The 20,384-nt window shown below is 35.3% G+C and overlaps 1 protein-coding gene across 2 annotated transcripts in view; it reads left to right on the forward strand.

Moving 5' to 3' along the window:
* Positions 1-18,514, forward strand: part of LOC144979725 (serine/threonine-protein kinase TNNI3K-like) — a 36,853-nt gene extending 18,339 nt beyond the window's left edge. The window contains exons 13-23 of one of the 2 annotated variants that reach the window (XR_013646761.1): positions 76-225; positions 1,914-2,064; positions 3,529-3,655; positions 5,170-5,237; positions 7,172-7,329; positions 8,040-8,092; positions 8,311-8,443; positions 9,605-9,714; positions 10,709-10,983; positions 12,113-14,236; positions 14,591-18,514. Coding sequence is in view for 1 of the 2 variants with exons in the window: in XM_078926678.1 (XP_078782804.1) it covers positions 76-225; positions 1,914-2,064; positions 3,529-3,655; positions 5,170-5,237; positions 7,172-7,329; positions 8,040-8,092; positions 8,311-8,443; positions 9,605-9,714; positions 10,709-10,983; positions 12,113-12,344 (1,457 nt within the window). In the remaining variant the exon portion in view is untranslated. Of the gene's footprint in view, positions 1-75; positions 226-1,913; positions 2,065-3,528; positions 3,656-5,169; positions 5,238-7,171; positions 7,330-8,039; positions 8,093-8,310; positions 8,444-9,604; positions 9,715-10,708; positions 10,984-12,112 lie in introns of both variants that reach the window. The other variant, XM_078926678.1, reaches the window with a different exon arrangement.
* Positions 18,515-20,384: the final 1,870 nt, after the last annotated feature.

The raw sequence follows: 20,384 nt of genomic DNA on the forward strand, positions 1-20,384 counted from the left end.
TGTTTGTAATGTATGAAATGGAAATTTTTATTTTCTTATTGCTTCCTCCAATCCCCCCCCCCCCCATTCCACCAGGCCATGACGCCATTGTGACGTTGTTAAAACATTATAAGGTGCCTGTCCAAGATGACCAAGCCTGTGGAGACTATTCTCAACCAGGTAGTTTAGACGGCTCTTATGTGGCTGTCCCTTCGCCGCTTGGAAAACTAAGGAGCATGACTAAAGGTGAGAGAATACATACAATCCACAGTTTTGGGTGGTGTGTGAAGTATGTTTAACGCATTCCATAAAAATGTGTGACCCAATGCATCTAACAGGTATTATGCGTGGCTATGTGATTTAGTGGTATGACATTTGCCTCTGGATCAGAAGGTCCTAGGTTCAAATCCCGCTATGAGCTGCACATTGTTGAGTCTTTGGAAAAGGCTTTTTACTCACATTCTCTCACAGTACTGGGGTGTAAAATGAGTACCTGGCCGTTAACAGCATTGCCTAACAGGCGTCACATCTCGTCCTACGTTTTGCTGTTGGCTAGTGACCCCTTGTAAAGCACTTTGAGCATATTTAGTGGGTATTGTGCTATATAAATGCTCAAGTTTTGGGGGTTTTTATGTCAGAGTGAAGCAGATGCCAACATGTGAATTTTAAGTTAAAATGATCAGAAGATTGAAATTTTAGATTGTTGCTCTTTATGAAAGTATGTTTGTCACCCACAGTCTCAAAACGGAATAAAGTCAGAATGAACTGGTCACTAAACAGAGAAGTTAGAATTACAGTCATAAGAAATAAGAACTAGGAATTTTCTGAAATTGAAGAAATTACATTTATTCCCCATCACAACGCATAGCTGTTATCAGCTAGTTTCATTCATATTTGTGGCCATAATTTCAAGTCACAATGCTAAGGGTCATCCTGACATAATACCACTTGGATGTGGTGAGTCACATTTATTCTAGTCAATCAAATACATAAACCTTATCCAACTGTTATAGTTTCGGCTATAAATTGGATTTTCAGCATCACCGGTTTGAGATTGCAGGTGTGTTCTGAATCTGAATGTTACTCGAAGTCTACTCAATTCTGAGTATTTGTATTCAAAGGCAAAGAAAGTTGTTGAATGTGGCAGCCATTGTTGTTTGATAATCTTCACTTGAAGGTGTCAAAATCTGTTGTGCTCACACATGATTCAGGAAGAGCGTTCCAGTCTTTGATAGTGCAGGATGCAAATGAATATTTGAATATGCTTGAGTTTGTAGATTGGTGTCTTAGTGTTTTTGAGTGGGTTTTTCTTTGAATGCATGAATTTCATTGTTCTGGTGAGATGGCCGTCATTGTGTTTGTAAATTGAAACATGAGAGTTTATCGCTGTTCTTTTCTGTCTGTCTTGTAAGGGAGTCCATCCAAGCTATGAGATCATGTCTGTTTCACTGCTATGGGGGCTGTGGTCATTGAAGACAAATCTTGTAGCCGGGTGCTGGACAGCTTCAATTGCTTTCATATCAGTGTGGTATTGTGTTTTGAGATTGCAGGTTGTTGTATTGTGTTTTGAGATTGCAGGTTTGTTGTATTGTGTTTTGAGATTGCAGGTTGGTTGTATTGTGTTTTGAGATTGCAGGTTTGTTGTATTGTGTTTTGAGATTGCAGGTTGGTTGTATTGTGTTTTGAGATTGCAGGTTTGTTGTATCGAGCTGGTGTGAACCAAGTGCCAGAAAGGGATTTTAAAGTTGAAATCTTTGGAAATGGGACATTTTAGTTTTTGTTACATTCCTCCGTACCTCAATAAAAAAAAATATAAGCTTAACATTCAGTTTTCATCCATGTTGACAATTCATTTGGGATTCTTTGTTCTTTGTTTTCCTAATTTAGTTATAATCACTAACTGAATAATGTTTTTCATCTCTACCTCCTTACAGAAAAGATTGACGTCCTCCAGCTTAGAGCCTCCCTCCCTCACCAATTTCATCTTCAGATCACAGATTTGGAATTTCAAGAAGCCATTGGGTCAGGGTCATTTGGAAAAGTCTACAAGGGGACATGTAAAGGTCGCATCGTTGCCATCAAAAGGTCAGGTACATTTGTGACCCATCGCCTCGATCTGGTATTATGTCGGGGTGCCAAAAAATCAAGATAAAGTGAATAGGATAAAAAATATGAAATCTTGTTTTTTGGGGTTTTTTTTTTGTTTGTTTGTTTTTTTTTTTGTTTTTTTTTATACTTTAAAATGTATATTCATCTTCTCAATCCACTTATGTCTGTTTTCCGAGTTGCTTCCTGTCTTTGTCCTGGAATGAGATTTGGTTTTGTCCTGGTCCTTGCTGGAGTCATTAGCTGAGGGGGAAACAGTATTAGTTTTGGGAGATGACATTTTTTTCCTTGTAAATCATCTCTCTCTTATGTATCGTTAGTTATGTATTCTGTTTTGGATATATTCTGTAGACATTTGAGTGTATTCTTCTAAGTGAGGTTCTGTCCCGGTGTCCTGACAAGACTTTTAGATGATCTCAAACTAAGTACACTTACAGTGTGCTCTTGGAATCTACATCTGTTCCCTATTTGAACCATCCCCCTTTATCTTACTTTTTCTTGGCTACCTTCACTTGTAATTCTAGAAATTTTTTACTATCCCATTTTGTTCCTTTTTGCTGGAGCTGATATGACCAATTGTTTCACAAGCGCCATAATTTTTTTTAAAAATCAACCCAGGTCAGATATTTTGGGCTATAAGTGCAGTTTTCAGCATCTAAATAGTCCTGACATAATACCAGTTACATGCTGATGGCCACATATATATATACATCAAATTTTATTTTTCTATTTATGAAAATTGTTTGCACCTTCATTGATGATTTAATCCATATTATTTTTTATCTCTTTCCCAGACTCTTATGACTAGAAATTTCACAAATGCTGAATTTTTTAATCTATCCATCATCTTTCCTTTCCTGGGCTCTGATTTGCCGCAAATAAAATGTTACAATAGCTGTGCTGTCCAACTCCTGAAACCAATCAAAAGAAAGATATTACACTTGAGTCAAAACCAGATTATCACCCACTAGTTTCAGATCACCCAGTTTTAGACAAATGAAATACTTTTTACAATGATGTGCATAAAGAGAATATTTTTTTTTGGTAGAAACAAAATCATTTTACAGACCTGTAAAATGTTCGGCAATTGTCGGATAACGGACAATATTGCCACAATCTTTCTGCTCTTTTCATCATCATTTTGCACTTTATGTACTGTAAGCATATATATTTTGTGATAAATTTTCAGACAATTTTGCCAGCTATTACTCATACGTCTGATTTTAGAATTAAAATTGAAGAGAAATCTTTCATTTGTTTCAAAATGCTTGACATAACATAGTCTGTTGAGAATCTGGCGTTGACTAAGGTGAAAATCGCTCTACAAACTTATTGTTTTTAGTTTTCAATTTTTAATCATACTTGTTTTTGTTTTTTTGGATATATGGATTTTATTCAAGGTTATTTATTTTCATTCTAGCTCTTTTCTTTAAAATTCTGCAGGTACCGTGCCAGTTCATTTGGAGCCAAGTCCGATGTGGATATGTTTTGTCGAGAAGTTGCCATTTTAGCAAAATTGAATAGTTCTTACGTCATCAATTTTGTTGGGGCGTGTCTGGATGATCCCAGTGTAAGTTGTTGTTGTTGCTGCCACAGTCAACATATGTGACCCATCACCTCAAAACGGTATCTGGCCGTTAACAGTGTTGTCTCTGTCTAAAAAAAATTGTATTATCGCCTAACAGGCGTCATGTCACGTCCTACATGTTAAGTGTTGCTGTCGGCCAGGACTCCTTGTAAAGCGCTTTCAGCACATTCAGTGGATTCTGCGCTGTATAAAAAGCTCAATTCTTCTAAAATGGTATTATGTCGATGTGGATAAAAAAGGTAGTCCTTCAGAGCCCTAAGGCCCATGGTTCAGGAGTTTATCCCGGTTTCTATAGCGTGAAACTAACATTAGCAATTGCTTGCTACCCTTTGGATAGGACATTAGTCTATCACAGAGTACTTTCTACCAGATCTAACAGACCCAGCCACCCATTCACTGCTGTGTGGACAGAGGGGTCAGAATGAATCTCGACTGCACCGGTATTGAACTCGGTCCCTTTGCGTGTGAAGCAAGCGCTCTACCAACTGAGCTGTGAGGACCGCCATGTTGACCAGATGCAATTAAAAAATAATAATAATAATAATTTTTTTAAAAAGTGAACAGTTATAAAATGCGAAAAGTGGCCAGTCTTGAAAACAGACTGCAAAAGCCGTGGATGTTAAAAGTGCTTGGGTCCAAATTCAAAAGGGACAGGGTTGTGATTTTCTATTTTAAAAAACATTGTATTATTATTTCCACAACTTTTTGAAGTTCCCAAAATTGTTATAATATGAAACACCTTGTCTACACCACTTTTTTTCTGCGTGTGTTTTTTTCCCCTTTTTATTCTTAATTTTTTCATCATTTCAACAACTTGTCATGGGCTATTCTAGTTATAATGTTATAGATTTGAAATGATTATATATAGACATTGTGTCAGATCAATGTTTTATATCATATTAGAGGGAGTTTTTGGTCATGTCTGACAATATTCCACTAAAGTTAACTCTCTCCTTACCAGCTATTTTTAGAATTTCCCCTCAAACCTCACACCCACCCAACACAAAAAGTCTTTTCTTACTCAAACAATAAAGTAACAAGTGCATTCTATACAGAATGTTGTTCAGCAAAATGAGCTCGACAACACAGTGTTTAGTATTTATAGCTATAATCAAAGTATTTCTTTAAACTTTGTGATGTACAAGAGAAATCAGAATGAGAAAATTGTCAGTTGCATCGTAACGAATGTGACGATTTTCTTATGGTTAGTAAGGAGAGGGTTAAGTAAAAACTTTTGTCTGAATTTGTGGCATATTGGCTCAAAACAGTATCTTCTTGGGATGGTTCTGGTTGTGGGATTTAAAGCCAGGAATATGAGATTTGTGGCCACATTTTTTGTTTTATCAAGAAGAAAGAAAATACAATTTTTAGGGACTAAAAAGTAAATGTCACTTCCCTGATTATTTTAGCTTGAAATTCTCTTTTCATGGTCTGATTCTCCCCCATCATCCTGATATTATATTCTTCAATATTTCTTCTTTTTTTTTTTTTTACAGCAATTTGCCATTGTTACTCACTATGTTTCCGGTGGATCTTTGTTCAGCTTGTTACATGAACAAAAGCGGTAAGAGGATTTTTCTGTGTTCATTTCTTAAATTGTTTTCTTTCCAGAGATTTTTTCACTAATGGGTTCTTGACAGGTCAATTGATTTCCCGACTCAAGTTTGCTTTAGATTATTTTCATTGTGAGATTTTGAAAAGAGGTTTAGAGAAAAAAATAGATAAAGCAAATCTGTTTCAAATTAGTGAAAGTCTTTTAATAATCTTTCATTTGTTGACCTAGCAAAAACTAACAAAAGTTTAAAGTTCATACAAATGAAAAATGTCTTTTGTACAAAAAGAATGGTAATACGTCCAGTGTGACTATAAAATTGTGCGAGGAACTTTTTGTCAAACTGTCACTCACTCACTCAATCACTTACTCTCTCACACTCACTAACATATTATAGTTAGTGATATAAATATAAAGTACTCATTTATATAGAGCATTTCCATGGTTTTCACCATACTCAATGGGCAACCATTCATAATGATTTATTTATTCCATTAGGTATAGGTATTTCCTTATATAGAAGCATAGTTCCATTTCTTTCAGGACTGATTGCCTGTTTGACATGCTTTTAGTACTCTTACAATATTGAGTGAACACATTTTCATTTTCTGCAGTTGTCTATTTCATACACACCTTTTCACATCGGTATGTAAAATTTAGACCTGTAAATTCTCAGTCAATTAACTGAAATCAGTCAATTTGTCAAATTCAAATATTTAAAAAAAAGGAAAGAAAGAAAGAAAGAATTCACAAATCGTAGTCGAATGACCGTAGAGTAATTAGGAGTGTTCCATAACGCTACGCATAGCTCATGGGAGCCGTTAATATTAACGATGGATTTATTGCCAAGGCTAAGCGGCGCTTTTTAGAATTGGCGTGACTGAACACATCGCAGTGTAATTTCACACAGCCTTCGTTAAATTATTTTTTCACTTTCCAACCTGTCGTGATCCCAACGGTAGCCAATTTTAACTGAGCCGCCGAGCGATAAATTTCACTGTTTCGTCTAAGCCAAAATTGACCACAATTACAAGCTGGGTTTTAAAACTATAAAAAAAAATAAAATGCGAATGCCGGAAGTAACATCTCGAGTAGATGGTGGAGACACCTTTAAATCGAAAGTTAGATTAGGATAGATTGATACAAGCACATTTCGATTGCCTCACATTGTAAACAAACTGGTTGACCGTTTCTTCACTGATTGAGTACCTGATTATAAGGAACAATGGTAAGTAGCCTAATTAATTCCCGTGCAAATCAGGACGTTTTCTGCCATTGTTTTGCTCAAGCCCAAGCGAGCTTGCTGTTTTGTGGCGATTTACCTTCATTTCGATTCTTTGAATTTTTCCGCTACGCCTGCCGAAGTTTCTTCTTGATAATTCACTTCTACTTAATAATTCAGTGTATTAGCCAGAAGTCATATTTATTTAAGTTTTATTTTTCTCTGTCATTTACTGATTGAAAATCAAGTTTGCTCGTTGCTACATTATTCTAATGTTCTCACAATGGCTGAGCTGTTCGTGGATCGCAATTCAGACTTGTCGAGCATCGATAAAGTTAAAGATGTGAGTGTGAGGAATAAATTCAATTGGTCATGGCTAGAAGTTAAAGATGATAATGGTGATTATTTTTCTGACTATGTCAAAAAAAAAAATTCCAGAGGCAGGAATATGACTATGACTTTGATGAAGTCATCTTTACCTATATGATTATGAATGACATGCTTATTTAGCATTCCTTCTACATCAAATTATGGCAGTCATACTTCCATAAGAAATAACGCCCACTATTTTAATGTATTGTATTTATCACTCTCCTCTCCATTTTAAAAATAATTGAATCTTCAGTTTGTCGAAGAGTTTCAGTCAATTTTTATAGAGCTCATTTACAGGTCTAAAAATTTCAAGATTTATTATTAAACTTTAAAATGTCGCGTGTATTTCCAGATTGATAGACCTTCAATCCAAGCTTACAATAGCATCAGATGTAGCGAGAGGGATGGAATATCTTCACAACATGCCCCTTCCCATCATTCACAGGGACCTCAACTCACACAACATTCTGCTAGAGGAGAATGGACATGCCATAGTGGCAGATTTTGGAGGTGAGTGACGATCAGCAGACCAGCCAAGCATGCAAATTTAATCACAATATTATACAGGGGAGGTGAAATGGCCGATGGTTAAGGCATTGCACTGTGATCCGGAAGGTCCCAGGTTCGAGCCCCGCTTCAGGCACTTTCTTTTTTTTTTTCTTGGGCAAGATTATTAACCCCCAATTTGCTCACTTGGACAACATGGGTGATTCCTGTTGACATCAGACATCCTGTTTGATGGATTATCTATATTCCTTCATGGAATGCCCAGGCGACGGTATCTTATGATGCTGTGGCGGAAGGGCGTAATTTTTTATTTTTTTAAAACTATGTAAAATGTACAAATCTCTGTATGTATAAAAAATGCAATGAAACACCACTATCAACCCAAATAATGAAAACACAATGGAGTCCATTCAGACACATATTCAGAGGAGATAACTATTCCAGCAAACAAAGCTATGAAAGCATACTTTTTTACACAATCAGGTACAGGATTCAAGTTCCTCTGTGAGCTGTGCTGGGCTGAGTTCTTGGAAAATGCTCTTTATTAATATTTTTTCACCATACTCCGGTGTTAAACGAATATCGTCGTTGACTCTGGACCTTTTGTAAAATCACTTTGAGTACATTTTGTGGATAATGTATTTTATAAAAGCTCTTTTTTTCTAAATTATTCTTTTTTAATTTTTTTCTTTTTCATTCTTTCTTGGCATTAGAATCCAGATTTTTGAGGTCAAATGATGAAGACAACATGACCAAGCAGCCAGGGGTGAGTTCTTATACCTCATATAAACCTACTGACTCAGGCAATAGTTAAATAATGTAAAATTTATTATCGATAAGAGTGAGTTTTGTAAAAAAATCCCTTCCTTTCTAATGAACCCAACAGCTATTCAAAACCTAATTTCCCCATGAAACCTTTGCTCGTGTTTCTCAATTGTATTGAAATGTTGGTTAAATTCTCTTTTTTTTTTTTTTTCTGACTAGAATTTACGTTGGATGGCCCCTGAGATCTTCACCCAATGCACCAAATACAGCGTGAAAGCCGACATGTTTAGCTATTCCCTGGTACTGTGGGAATTAATGGCAGGAGAATTGCCGTTTGCACATCTCAAACCAGGTAGGATTTGGATGTATTTTTGTTTATTGGCATAAGAACTTCCTTCCAAGACACATCAGAGGTTGTGATAATGCACATGTCTTCATACATGCCGAATCTTACTAATTTTTCGTAATTTTAGACACATTTTATGGCCAAATACGAAATTTTATGGAAAATTAGGAATTTTAATTCTTAGTTATACTTAAATGATAATAAAAATAATAATAATGATAAGAAGAAGAAGACTACCACTACTACTACTACTACTACTACTACTTCTACTACTATAATAATGATGATAATAATAATAATAATATTGTGGTTGTTCATATACAATTTCAGAAATTACGAATTTCCATGTCAAACTACTAAAAATTGACATTAAAATTACAAAATTTGAAGTTTTCAATTTGGCAAGTCTGGGTCTTTAACTGGGAAGGTTCCTAACTTCCCATAGTGGGCAGGGAGGTACATAGTTTGTCTTCTACCCCTTATATCTGTTTTCCAACATGCTTTCTGTCTTTGTCTTGGAATGAGATTACTTGATTTTGTCCTGGCCTTGGCCGGAGTCCTAGCTGGGAGGGAAACAGTCAAATGCATAGTTATTGTTTTGGGAGATGATATTTTTTTCCTTGTAAATCATCTCTCTGTTATGTATTATTATATTTGTTGTTTTGAATGTATAATGTAAGCATTTGAGTGTATTCCTGTTGGATTTCGTGCTTGTGTCCAGATGAGACTTATAGGTGATCTCAAACTAAGTATATTGGTGGTATGCTCTTGGAATCTACATCTGATCCCTATTTGTTCCTAGTTCTCCTATGTCTTACTTTTTCTTGGCTGCTTTAATTGTAATCCTAGAACTTTTTACTATCCCATTTTCTTCCTTTTTACTGGCGCTGATATGACCTAAATGTGTTGCAAGCGCCGTAAAACCCTTAAAAACAAACAAAACAGGTCTTTAAAAAACACCTTAAAATATTATTATTATTATTATTATTATTATTATTATTATTATTATTATTATTATTATTATTATTATTATTATTATTATTATTATTATTATTATGTGTTGTTGTTGTTGTTGTTGTTAGAATAATACGTTATATTGATGCTGATAGTGATTTGAGTGTGTAGGAATATTGACCTATTATTGTTATTTATTTCCACCCCCACCAGCGGCCGCTGCAGCAGAGACAGCCTACCACAATACACGACCTCCCGTCAGTGTCAGCTTTCCCAAGCCTATTGTTGGGCTGTTACACAAGGGCTGGCACACCAATCCAGAGGTGGGTTTTATGTTGTTGTTGTTGTTGTTGTTGTTGTTGTTGTTGTTGTTGTTTAGGGTTACTGTTACACATCTCTTACATTGGTGCTATGTGTTCACTAAAAATAAGCGGGTGGTTGGATGGGAGCATCACCCTTGAATCATATACCTATGATGTTCGCATGGGTGTACGATCCGATAGTGATGTCGTTTCTTCTTCTCTTTACTAGCCTATCCTGCTTCTTTGGTTTGTGATTGTATTTTTGACAGGGGATATTTTTTTTTCTGTAAATCTTCTGCCTGTTTGTTCTTGGTTATTTATAATTTAGCTTATGATATCTTTAGGTTATGATTTTGATTGACATTTGTACTATTTTTGTTAGATTGCTTGTTTTTTTGTTTCAGCGGTCTCTCATATAACCTCAATTGTGTTGGAAGAGACCTAAAGCAACAAACAAAAAAACAAAAAAAAACTAAAAAAAAAACTCATTGATATCCGCCAGCCGAATATAATGTACCAAGACAAAAATTATGTATATCCTTGAATGTTTAATGTTTGATTGATATAATTTAGTAAGAACTAGTCATAAAAATGACTGGCTAAAAACAATAACAAAGAGCTGAGTGACGTCAACTTTGTTCCTTGATGTAGAGTCGTGTTTCATTTTCAGTAAGAGGGGAGGCTACTAGACATTTACCCATCACTCATTTTGAGCAGAAAGGTTGTTTCCCTTGAAAATGGATGAGATAAACCTTGCTTAAGATAAACTGGTCTCAAGGAGTTTGTTTTAAGCAGACTCTGTTGTATAGATAGTATGAAAATGACGTCACTCAGGTCTTTGTTATTGCTTTTTGCCAACTGTGTTTATGAGTAATTCTCACTAAACTGTATGAGCCAGACTATAAACGTTCAAGGTTAGACATAGTTCTGTGGGTTGGTCCATTATATTTCCGGATGGTAATGTTGTGAGCTTCTTAGCCGAGCACATTCTATCTATAATTTATCTTCCAAACAGGAGCGACCAGAGTTTAGAGACATCATCCCTTTGCTGGAGGAATGCAAGCAGTCTCATTCAGTTGCCATGTTGTCCAACATGGAATTTTCCAGTCCCGCCTCCACCCTCCCCCTCTCACTGCCCATGGTGACTGATGGTGAGGAGGGGGAGGAGGAGGAGGGGCAAGAGTCGCAACAAGGGGCTCAGGGAACACAGGATGAAGCCGACACTCCCCCTCCCCCAGGTCATGTGTCAGCTTTACGCAACAAATGGGAAATGGAAGCATCTAGAAACAGGTAAGAAATGCATACCTGCCAACTCTCCTGTCCAACATGTACCCGATGTGGGAAAGAACCCGAAACTGCAGAGCATTTAGTTGAACGGTGTGTTGTGACGAAGCTTCCGGGCATTTTTTTCAAAGATAACATAAGAGAGATGGTCGTTGCTGTTTCAGGTTTCCCATTTATCAAAACATGATTTAGCACGTTAAAAAACAAGCTGGAACAAGTGGATTATGTTTTTTAAAAATGAATCACACAAGATATTGTAATGTTTACGCTGCTGAGAAGGAGTTGTCAAGACAATTCTGTTTGCTATCAGGGGGTTGGAGTGTCTTGCTCAAGAAGACTTGCCCACAAATATGAAAAATTAAAAACTGTAATTTTGTTGAAAAATATCTGAAAGAGAAAAAAAAAAAAATTCTGTATCATTGTAAAATGCAAAATTTCCACTTTTATTTATATGAATTGAATTGTCACTTCAGAATTCTCTTGAATTCATAGAGTGCAGTTTGGAAAATCCAAATTTGGAGCGAAATAATCTAAATGTAGCTATATTAGGAGCTGAAGTTAACCACATGGAAATAATCTGAAGTTAGCCACATGGAAATAATCTGAAGTTAGCCAGCCACATGGAAATAATCTGAAGTTAGCCACATTTGGGCTCCAGGAAAAATCTGTGTAAGTGGCAGGTCTGTTTAGGGTCACTTACCCAGCAAAGAGAAGTTGATATCACAATATCCACCAAATGTGTTCAAAGTGCTTTACAAGGGGTCTCTAGCCAACAGCAACACTTAACATGTAGGATGAGACATGACACAAATTTGGAGAAATTTTGAATATTTTATTTCAGACAGAGACAACGATGTTAATGATCAGGCACTCATTTTACACCTGAGTACAGTGAGAGAATGTGAGTAAAGAGCCGTTTCCAAGGGCTCAGCTATGCATCACTCATAGCGGGACTCAAACCATGAACTGTCCGATCCGAAGGCAAGTGTCATACCACTAGACACATAGCCACACCAGTGTACCTCCTGGTCTGAAGTGTAAACTATTCCGCCTATTCCTCTGTGACACCCTGACACCCTCCATTCCGGGCTTTCTGGAAGTATAACAATAGGCTGTATCATTTCTCTCATTCCAGTGTCACGTGTCCATCAGGCGATGAGAAACCAAGGAGATACCCCTACCCAACCCTGGACAGAAATGGCTACGTCTCTGACCCACTATCTACAATCGCCCTTCTACTTCCTGTCCCGATGTCATCCAGGATAGTTGGAGAATCCTCTAGTCCCCCCAGATCCATCCACACAGGAAGTCCGTCTTTGGTGGCTTCCGACCGCATCCTCAATGATGAGGAGACGGAAGGCAGCTGATGATTGTATTGTTAATGATAATTTTTGTTGTCTCCCCTTTAAAGATCAACATTTTCTGCCTTCTCAGTCACAATCAAAATATTTATTTTAAAATCAACATCTCATGTGCAATGAAACCATTGAGGGTATGTAAATATGGATGCTGTCTATATCATTACTCATTATGTATATTTATATATCTATATTCTTGATTCTTACCATTTTGAACAACTGGACGGTTTTTAAGACAGGGTCAAAAGCCTTTCTATATCTGATTCAAAGGAAATTAAGCGAAAGATGTTTCTGTACCAAAATTCTTCTAAGTGGAAGAAAAAGTTTATAAAGTTGCAAAGGGGCTCCTTGTGTGTATAAAACATAATTAAATAAAAAGAAAAATAGTAAAATTTGACTTACATGAGGCAGTCAACTCCTCACAAAGGTTTCAGTTTCAGCCTACTTCCCACATTTGCAGGTGCAATTACCAGCAAAACGCATGTAAGGATTGATTTGCAATGGACAAAATGCTGCATATAAGTTCTGGCCATTTTCCTTTTTTTATCTTTGACCCTGTGCTGCTTTACTTTTATGTGAATGGTTGAAATCTAGTTTTCTCGAAACATCACAACCACACATTACACATACATCTGCAGACTTGTCTAGGCGAAAATTTGAAATTTTGAAACTAAGAAAAGTTTTTGTTTCTATTTTCCTTTGATACTAACCATAGTTCTGACCTGCTTCCAATCATCCATGGTGGGCTGAGAGGTCGCTTGTCGTGTTTTCTATCCCCTATATCTGTTTTCTCTTTCCATGTTGCTCTCTGCCTTTGTTCTGGATTGATATTGCCTGGTTTTTCTTCTTCTTTCCTGACAAGGAGACATTAAAATGTATAGTTCCTTTTTTTTTTTAAGAGATGATGTTTTTCCCCCTTTAAATCAGCTCTCTATTATGTGCTTATATAGTTGTTGGTTTTGAATAGTTTGTACTTTGTAAACATTTGAGTGTATCCTTCATAACGGGATCCTTTGCTTGGGCCTGGATGGAACTTTTAGGTAAAGGTCAAAATAGATGTATCGATGGATTGCTCATAGAATGTTCTGCTCCCTATTTGAACCACCCCTCTATGTCTTGCTTTTTCTTTGGTGGTTTCAAATTCAGATCGACAACTTTTCTTCTATCATCTTTCTTTTTACTAGGACTGAAATGACCTTTAAAGTGTCACAAGCGTCATAAAAACCCAAACAACATACTTTTATCAGTTAAGATCTAAAGTGTTTTTTTAATGAAAATATCGCAACATCTCCTCTACAGACATGCCAATGTGATTTTTTTGTTATAATTTTTTTTCTTTTTTTTACTACTGATTTCTCATGATCTTGAAACAAAGGCAAATCTTTTTTTTTTTTTCCTTTAATTACGAATATAGTTTGAATTATTTCTAAGTCACATCGTCCTTTGCATTGTCTTGTTACCACATTGGCTCTTGTTTTATTTGTGTACATAATTTGTAAATAGAAAGTGTTTTTTCATGCACTGTAAATATTATCGAAATTTACATAATTAATTCATTTCCTACATCGTTAGATATATAAATTCTGTATTTTATACCCATTGTTACATCAATTTACGTCACAAACCAGACCTGTTTCTAATGCTTGAATCTCTTACATCAATGCAGTTAATCAACAAAAGATGGGAAAAAATTTGGTTTGACTCTTGTCAAATTTGATTTGGAAATGTTGAATTTGTTTTAATTTTCTTTCTACTAAGTTTATCACTGTTTCATGTACACCTTTTCAGATATGTCTATGTCAGACCATTGCTACTCTGTTGTGCAGTATCGGTGACGATGTATTACAACAGCTTCTCTTGCATACCTCCCTTCTTGAAAAATCAAAAATGTGTTAAAGAAAGTGAGCGGGTGGTTGGATGGGAGCATCACCCTTGAATCATATACCTATGATGTTCGCATGGGTGTACGATCCGATAGTGATGTCGTTTCTTCTTCTCTTCACTAGCCTATCCTGCTTCTTTTGTTTGTGATTGTATTTTTGACAGGGGATATTTTTTTTCCTGTAAATCCTCTGCCTGTTTGTTCTTGGTTATTTATAATTTAGCTTATGATATCTTTAGGTTATGCTTTTGATTGACATTTGTACTATTTTTGTTAGATTGCTTGTTTTTTTGTTTCAGCGGTCTCTCATATAACCTCAATTGTGTTGGAAGAGACCTAAAGCAACAAACAAACAAACAAACAAAAAAGAAAGTGACTATTTGGAGTAATTTGTGGGGGAAAATAGTGTAATTAAGAATCAAACAAAAACTCACCTGAAACAGGAATATAGTGCGCTTTCTGTAACACTTATGCTGCATCTTTTTACGTCATAGTCGTATAATATTTAGTCTTTGTAGCTTTATAGTGGTAAACCATTCATAACGATCAATAAACAATAACATATACAGTGCAACTCCTGCATAACGACGTTGCCCGGGACCAGATAATGATGTCGTTATCCAGGGGTGTGGTATTCCAGGGTTTTCAAGATGGCGGAAAAAGGGGGCGTGGTGAGATCCATGACGACATAATATTGCGATGTGCGAACCAGTGCCTGAGAGAAAACATGTTAGAACTATGTTAGAATGTGTATTTCTCCTGTTTACAAAGGGTATACCAGTTACGCTTTCATTCTCCAATGTGTGATGTCATTGTTTTCATTGTAAACAGTACTCAAACACCATTTTACAAAGCTAAGTATAAATCAAGAAAGTCAAGTGCCATTATGATAATTCCACACAAGAACACTAATGAATACATCTAGTTTTGATTTTGATTAAAATCCATGTAATACTGCTGATGAGTTTTGAATACCGAAATTTTTATTTAAGTGTACTAAAATTTACAAGCACTTAAAATTGGTAGATCCACATCTTGTGATATCAAAAACAAACTAGATATTAACCACAATAATATCAAATTTGGACTAATGTCAAGAAAAACTACTGATTTTTCAAATGAAAATAATAAAGTGAAAGAGGTTCTTATTGTTTTCCCAGCTATTCCAACATATTATAAGAGCATAAATATCCATAATTGCCCCCATATCAGTTAACCTTTACAGACCTCAGACAGAACAGTGAAGGTTAATGGATCCTTGAGAGTTCCATCCACTGATAAACTTCTTTTGCTGTTGTTTCATATGAACTAGTATTGATTCCACACAGTGTAGTAAACATGTGTTCTGATTGGTCAGGAACAAAGCGATCTCATTGGTAGGAAAAAAAGCATTTTTCATTAAGAGTATGAAATGAGGATGATCGGGTATCAAGCATCGGTGTCAACTGCCAATTATTGTTATAATGATGTCGCTAAACAGGGATTTTACTCAAATGTATGTTGCTACTTTGGGGTGTTTGTTACTAACATATAGCAAAAAAATCGGGGGCCAATGGTCAATGTCGCTATCCAGATGTCATTATTCAGGGGAGTCATTATCCAGAAGTTGCACTGTAAATGAAAATGTTTTGAAAATCTATTTACGAAGTGACCTCCATTTACAAACCTGTAAATCTGTACATGGCCTATTGATACGAAGACTTGCTGCAGTAAACCTTCAGGTAGTAAGCTCATCCAGAATAAAGTCTTCTTGATTTTGTTAAGTTTTTATAACACGCAACTTCTATTAGCTGGGTGGGGATCCTGACCTCCCATAGCGGGCAGGGAGGTACATACTGTGTCTTCTATCCCCTTATATCTGTTTTCCAACATGCTTTCTGTCTTTGTCTCGGAATGAGATTACTTGGTTTTGTCCTGGCTCTGGCCGGAGTCCTAGCTGGGAGGGAAACAGTCAAATGCATAGTTATTGTTTTGGGAGATGATATTTTTTTCCTTGTAAATCATCTCTCTGTTATGTATTATTATTTTTATTTTGAATGTATAATGTAAGCATTTGAGTGTGTTCCTCTTAGTTGGATTTTGTGCTTGTGTCTGGATGAGACTTGTAGGTGATTTCAAACTAAGTACATTGGTGGTATGCTCTTGGAATCTACATCTGATCCCTATTTGTTCTCAGTGCCCCTTTGTCTTACTTTTTCTTGGGTGCTTTAATTGTAATTCTAGAACTTTTTACCATCCCATTTTCTTCCTTTTTACTGGCGCTGATATAACCTAAATGTGTTGCAAGCGCCGTAAAACCCTTAAAAACAAACAAATTCTATTAGTGTCAATGTTCATTTACGATATATTTATCTTCCTTAGAGAAGAAAATGATCTTTCTGGTGGGCGATTTATTATTGTATTTTTCTCCCTTTACCAAAAGTCTAATTGAAGGGAGGTATCTTCTTTTGACAAAATTAATCAATGTAAGCATGGGTGACAAAACTCAGGCCTTAGCTTTGCTTTCTTGGTAAAGCATTTACATTTATTATCCTACTGAACTCGGGTGTGAATGAGTTTCTGGATTTTAACAGTGACAGATATTGTATTGTAAGAGTGCCATTGCTTTAAAAAACATGTGAATGCGAATGTGCTTTTTATTCTCATCAAACATTTATGTTCGTCAATGTTTGAAATCAATTTGGTGCTCAATTCAAGTGCCTTTGACATTTGAGTCAAATCTACACACCTACCACGTATCTATCTCATATCACTTATTACGTATCTCATGTCAGCTAAATATTCAATGGTTATTTATAGTGTAAACAAAACAATCTATCAGTTTACACCTAAATAACCCTTTTTTTAAAAAAATTAGCCGTTCATATAATATGTAGTGTAGCTATAACTACTATAACTCTCTAAAGTGTATAATTATGGGATCAAAGTTTACCACCTTTTTAGTTACATTACATAGAATCTATTGGAAAGGGCATTAACTAGAAATTGTACTTTTTTTTCTTGGGTTTTTTTGTTTTAACAACGGTAACATTTTAGTGTAAATTGTATGACAAAACAACTTAAATGTGTCAACTGCGTCTTCTATCCGCCTATATCCGTTTTCCAACATGCTTTCTGTCTTTGTCTTGGGATGTGACGACTTGGTTTTGTCCTGGCGCTGGCCAGACAACCTAACTGGGAGGGAAGCATTCAAATGTATAATTAGACTTTTGGGAGATGATATTTTTTGTCTTGTAAATCATCTTTGTTATGCACTGTATTATGTTTTGTTTACATATTATATTTGATTTGTAAACATTTGACTGTGTTGCTCTTAGCGGGGACCTATGCTTGTGTCAGGATGAGACTTTTAGGTGATCTCAAACTAAGTACTTTGATAGCGTGCTCTTGGAATCTTCATCTGTTCTCTATTTGAACCAAATCTCCTTTGTCTTACTTTTTCTTGGGTCCTTCAATTGTAATTCTAGAAACTTTTTTTACCATCCCAGTTTCTTCCTTTTTACTGGACTGATATGACCTTAATGTGTTGCAAGCACCATAAAACCCTCAACAAATAAAACAAACAAAACAGACGAGGTGGTCTCAAACAAAGTACAATGATGATATGCTTCTGGAATATACTTTTGTTCTCTTTGTCTCACTTTTCCTAGACTTCTCGATCTAATTTTCTTCCTGTTTAACGGCGCTGATATGTTTCAAGCGCCGTGAAATCCTTAAAAAGAAAAAAAAACTTTACAGGATTTTTAAAATGAAATTATTTGCAGGGGTGAACACTGAGAGTAGAATGAAACTAAATCAATCAACAGTAAATGGTGCTCTGTACATAAGTAGCAATTACTTAAAGATGAATGAAAAATGTATGTACCTTTTGTACAGATCAGTAGAAGACATGTTTTATACTAAATGATAAAAATAAGTGGCATTATTCATTATGTACTTAATAGATTTATATTGAATGAAAAAGTAAGGGGCATTATTCATTATCTTCATTATAGTGTTATATTGAATGAAAAAGTAAGGGGCATTATTCATTATATTCATTATAGTGTTATATTGAATGAAAAAGTAAGGGGCATTATTCATTATCTTCATAATCGTTGTATATTGAATAGAAAACTAAGGGCCATTATTCATTATCTTTATAATAGTTTTATACTGAATTAAAAACTAAGGGGCATTATTCATTATGTACCTAATAGATGTATATGTTATGAAAATGTGAAGGATATTATGTACATAATATTCATTATTCTGTATAGAATATTAAGTGATAATTAAAACAATTGATTTACGAAAATATCTGTGTTCACATTCCCTGTGGTGTGTTTGTGACAGTGTGTTTATATTTTCTATGTTTGTGTCACTGTTGGGTTGGTCTCCTGACCTCCCACGGTGGACTGAGGAGAGGTCTTTTGGGGGTTTTTTTGCTGTCTTCTATTCCCAAAATGTTTTCACTTTCCATGTTGCTACCTCTTTGTTCTAGATTGACATTGCTCAATTTTTCCCGGACCTGGCGGAGGAAAACACTCGGATGTATAGTTCATTTATTTGAGAGTTGATTTTTTTCCCTTGTAAATCATCTCTGTTATGTACTATCACTATCCATTGTTTATAAAAAGACATATTATACTTTGTAAACATTTGAGTGTATTCTCAACCCTTGGCTCGTGCCTGGATGAAACTTTTAGATAATGTCAAAACAAGCACATAAATGGAATTGTCGTGGAATCCTCTGCTCCCCATTTGAACTCTAGTCCCCCTTTGTTGTTTTTTTTGTGTTTTTAACTTCAGAACGACACCTTTCCCATATCATCTCCTTTTTACTGCCGCTGAAATGGCCAACAAATGTCACTAGAGACGTAAAACTCCTAAAAACAAACCTAAAAATATTGTGTCGGTGTTTTGATATTTTTCTGTGTTTGTGTGTCATTCCAATTGCTGTATTCACCTTCTCTGTGTTTTTGGAGCATGGTGGCTGAGTGGTTAAGGCATTTCGCTGTGACCCAAAAGATCTCGGATGAGGATGTGAGCCCCATTTAAGGCACTTCCGTTTTGTTTTTTTCTTTGAGCCAGTTTATGAACCCCCAATTTGCTCATTTTGGACAACATGTATGATTTCTATTGACAACTGATGTTTGATGGATTAAATATAATCCTTTTTTTTTAAACCTCAGGAATGAGAGGCATCCAACGTTTCCTGTCACACTGACAGTTTACTTTTATCTTCTTCTTATATAACATATACTTCTACACACAGTCTTTTAAAGTAATATAAAAAGAAAGAATATAATTTGAGACAAATATATGAATAAATATGAGTAAATAAGTAAAAGAAAAAAAATTAAATTAAATTATAAATAAATAAAAACACCTATAAATAATAAATAAGTTAACTGATAAAAGGAAAGAAGAAAAATGCAACACTGATTGAAAATGACTGAATAACCCTCGTACACTCATAGATAGGGTGATTTGTTTGTTTGTTTTAAAGGGTTTTACGGCGCTAGCAACACATTTAGGCTATATCAGCGCCAGTAAAAAGGTAGAAAATATGATAGTCTAGAATTACAATTAAAACACCCAAGAAAAAGTAAGACATAGAGGAACTGGGAACAAATAGGGATCAGATGTAGATTCCAAGAGCAGGATTATTAAACTCACTCAATCCTAGAGATTTTGCTACTTTTCAAAATTGGAAAAAATGTATTAAAAATGAGCATGTGCATAGATAGTTTTATTCAACTACCATAAACATGTAAAAAAAAAAAAAATAGCTTTAATAATACGACTATAATTTGTCTCCGAAAAATGTAATAAATAAGCATGGGGTAAAAGTAACCCGGGTAAACTTCGGATATAGTCGGTGTTAGGATTGAGTGATTTAAGACCTAAAATATCAGTTGTTTCAAATGAAACCAAAATTGGAGTCAAAAACATTCATACTTTTATTCAAGAATGAGATGACATAATAGTTAACACAAAAATTGCATGTAAATTTAACAACACTGAATAAATGTAGGTAATGATTTCCCTGTGCATTTTGTACAGCGATTTTCAAAATTATAAAAGAGAGAAATATATGACTCATTGCATTAGTGGGATGGACCAGACCAGATGAATAAAATTGAAGACGAAAATTTCAATGATCAAAATGACAAAATTAATTT

The sequence above is a fragment of the Berghia stephanieae genome, chromosome 9, assembly GCF_034508935.2.
Source record: "Berghia stephanieae isolate SIO BIC M18660-M18661 chromosome 9, UCSD_Bste_1.3, whole genome shotgun sequence".
NCBI lineage: Eukaryota > Metazoa > Mollusca > Gastropoda > Nudibranchia > Aeolidiidae > Berghia > Berghia stephanieae.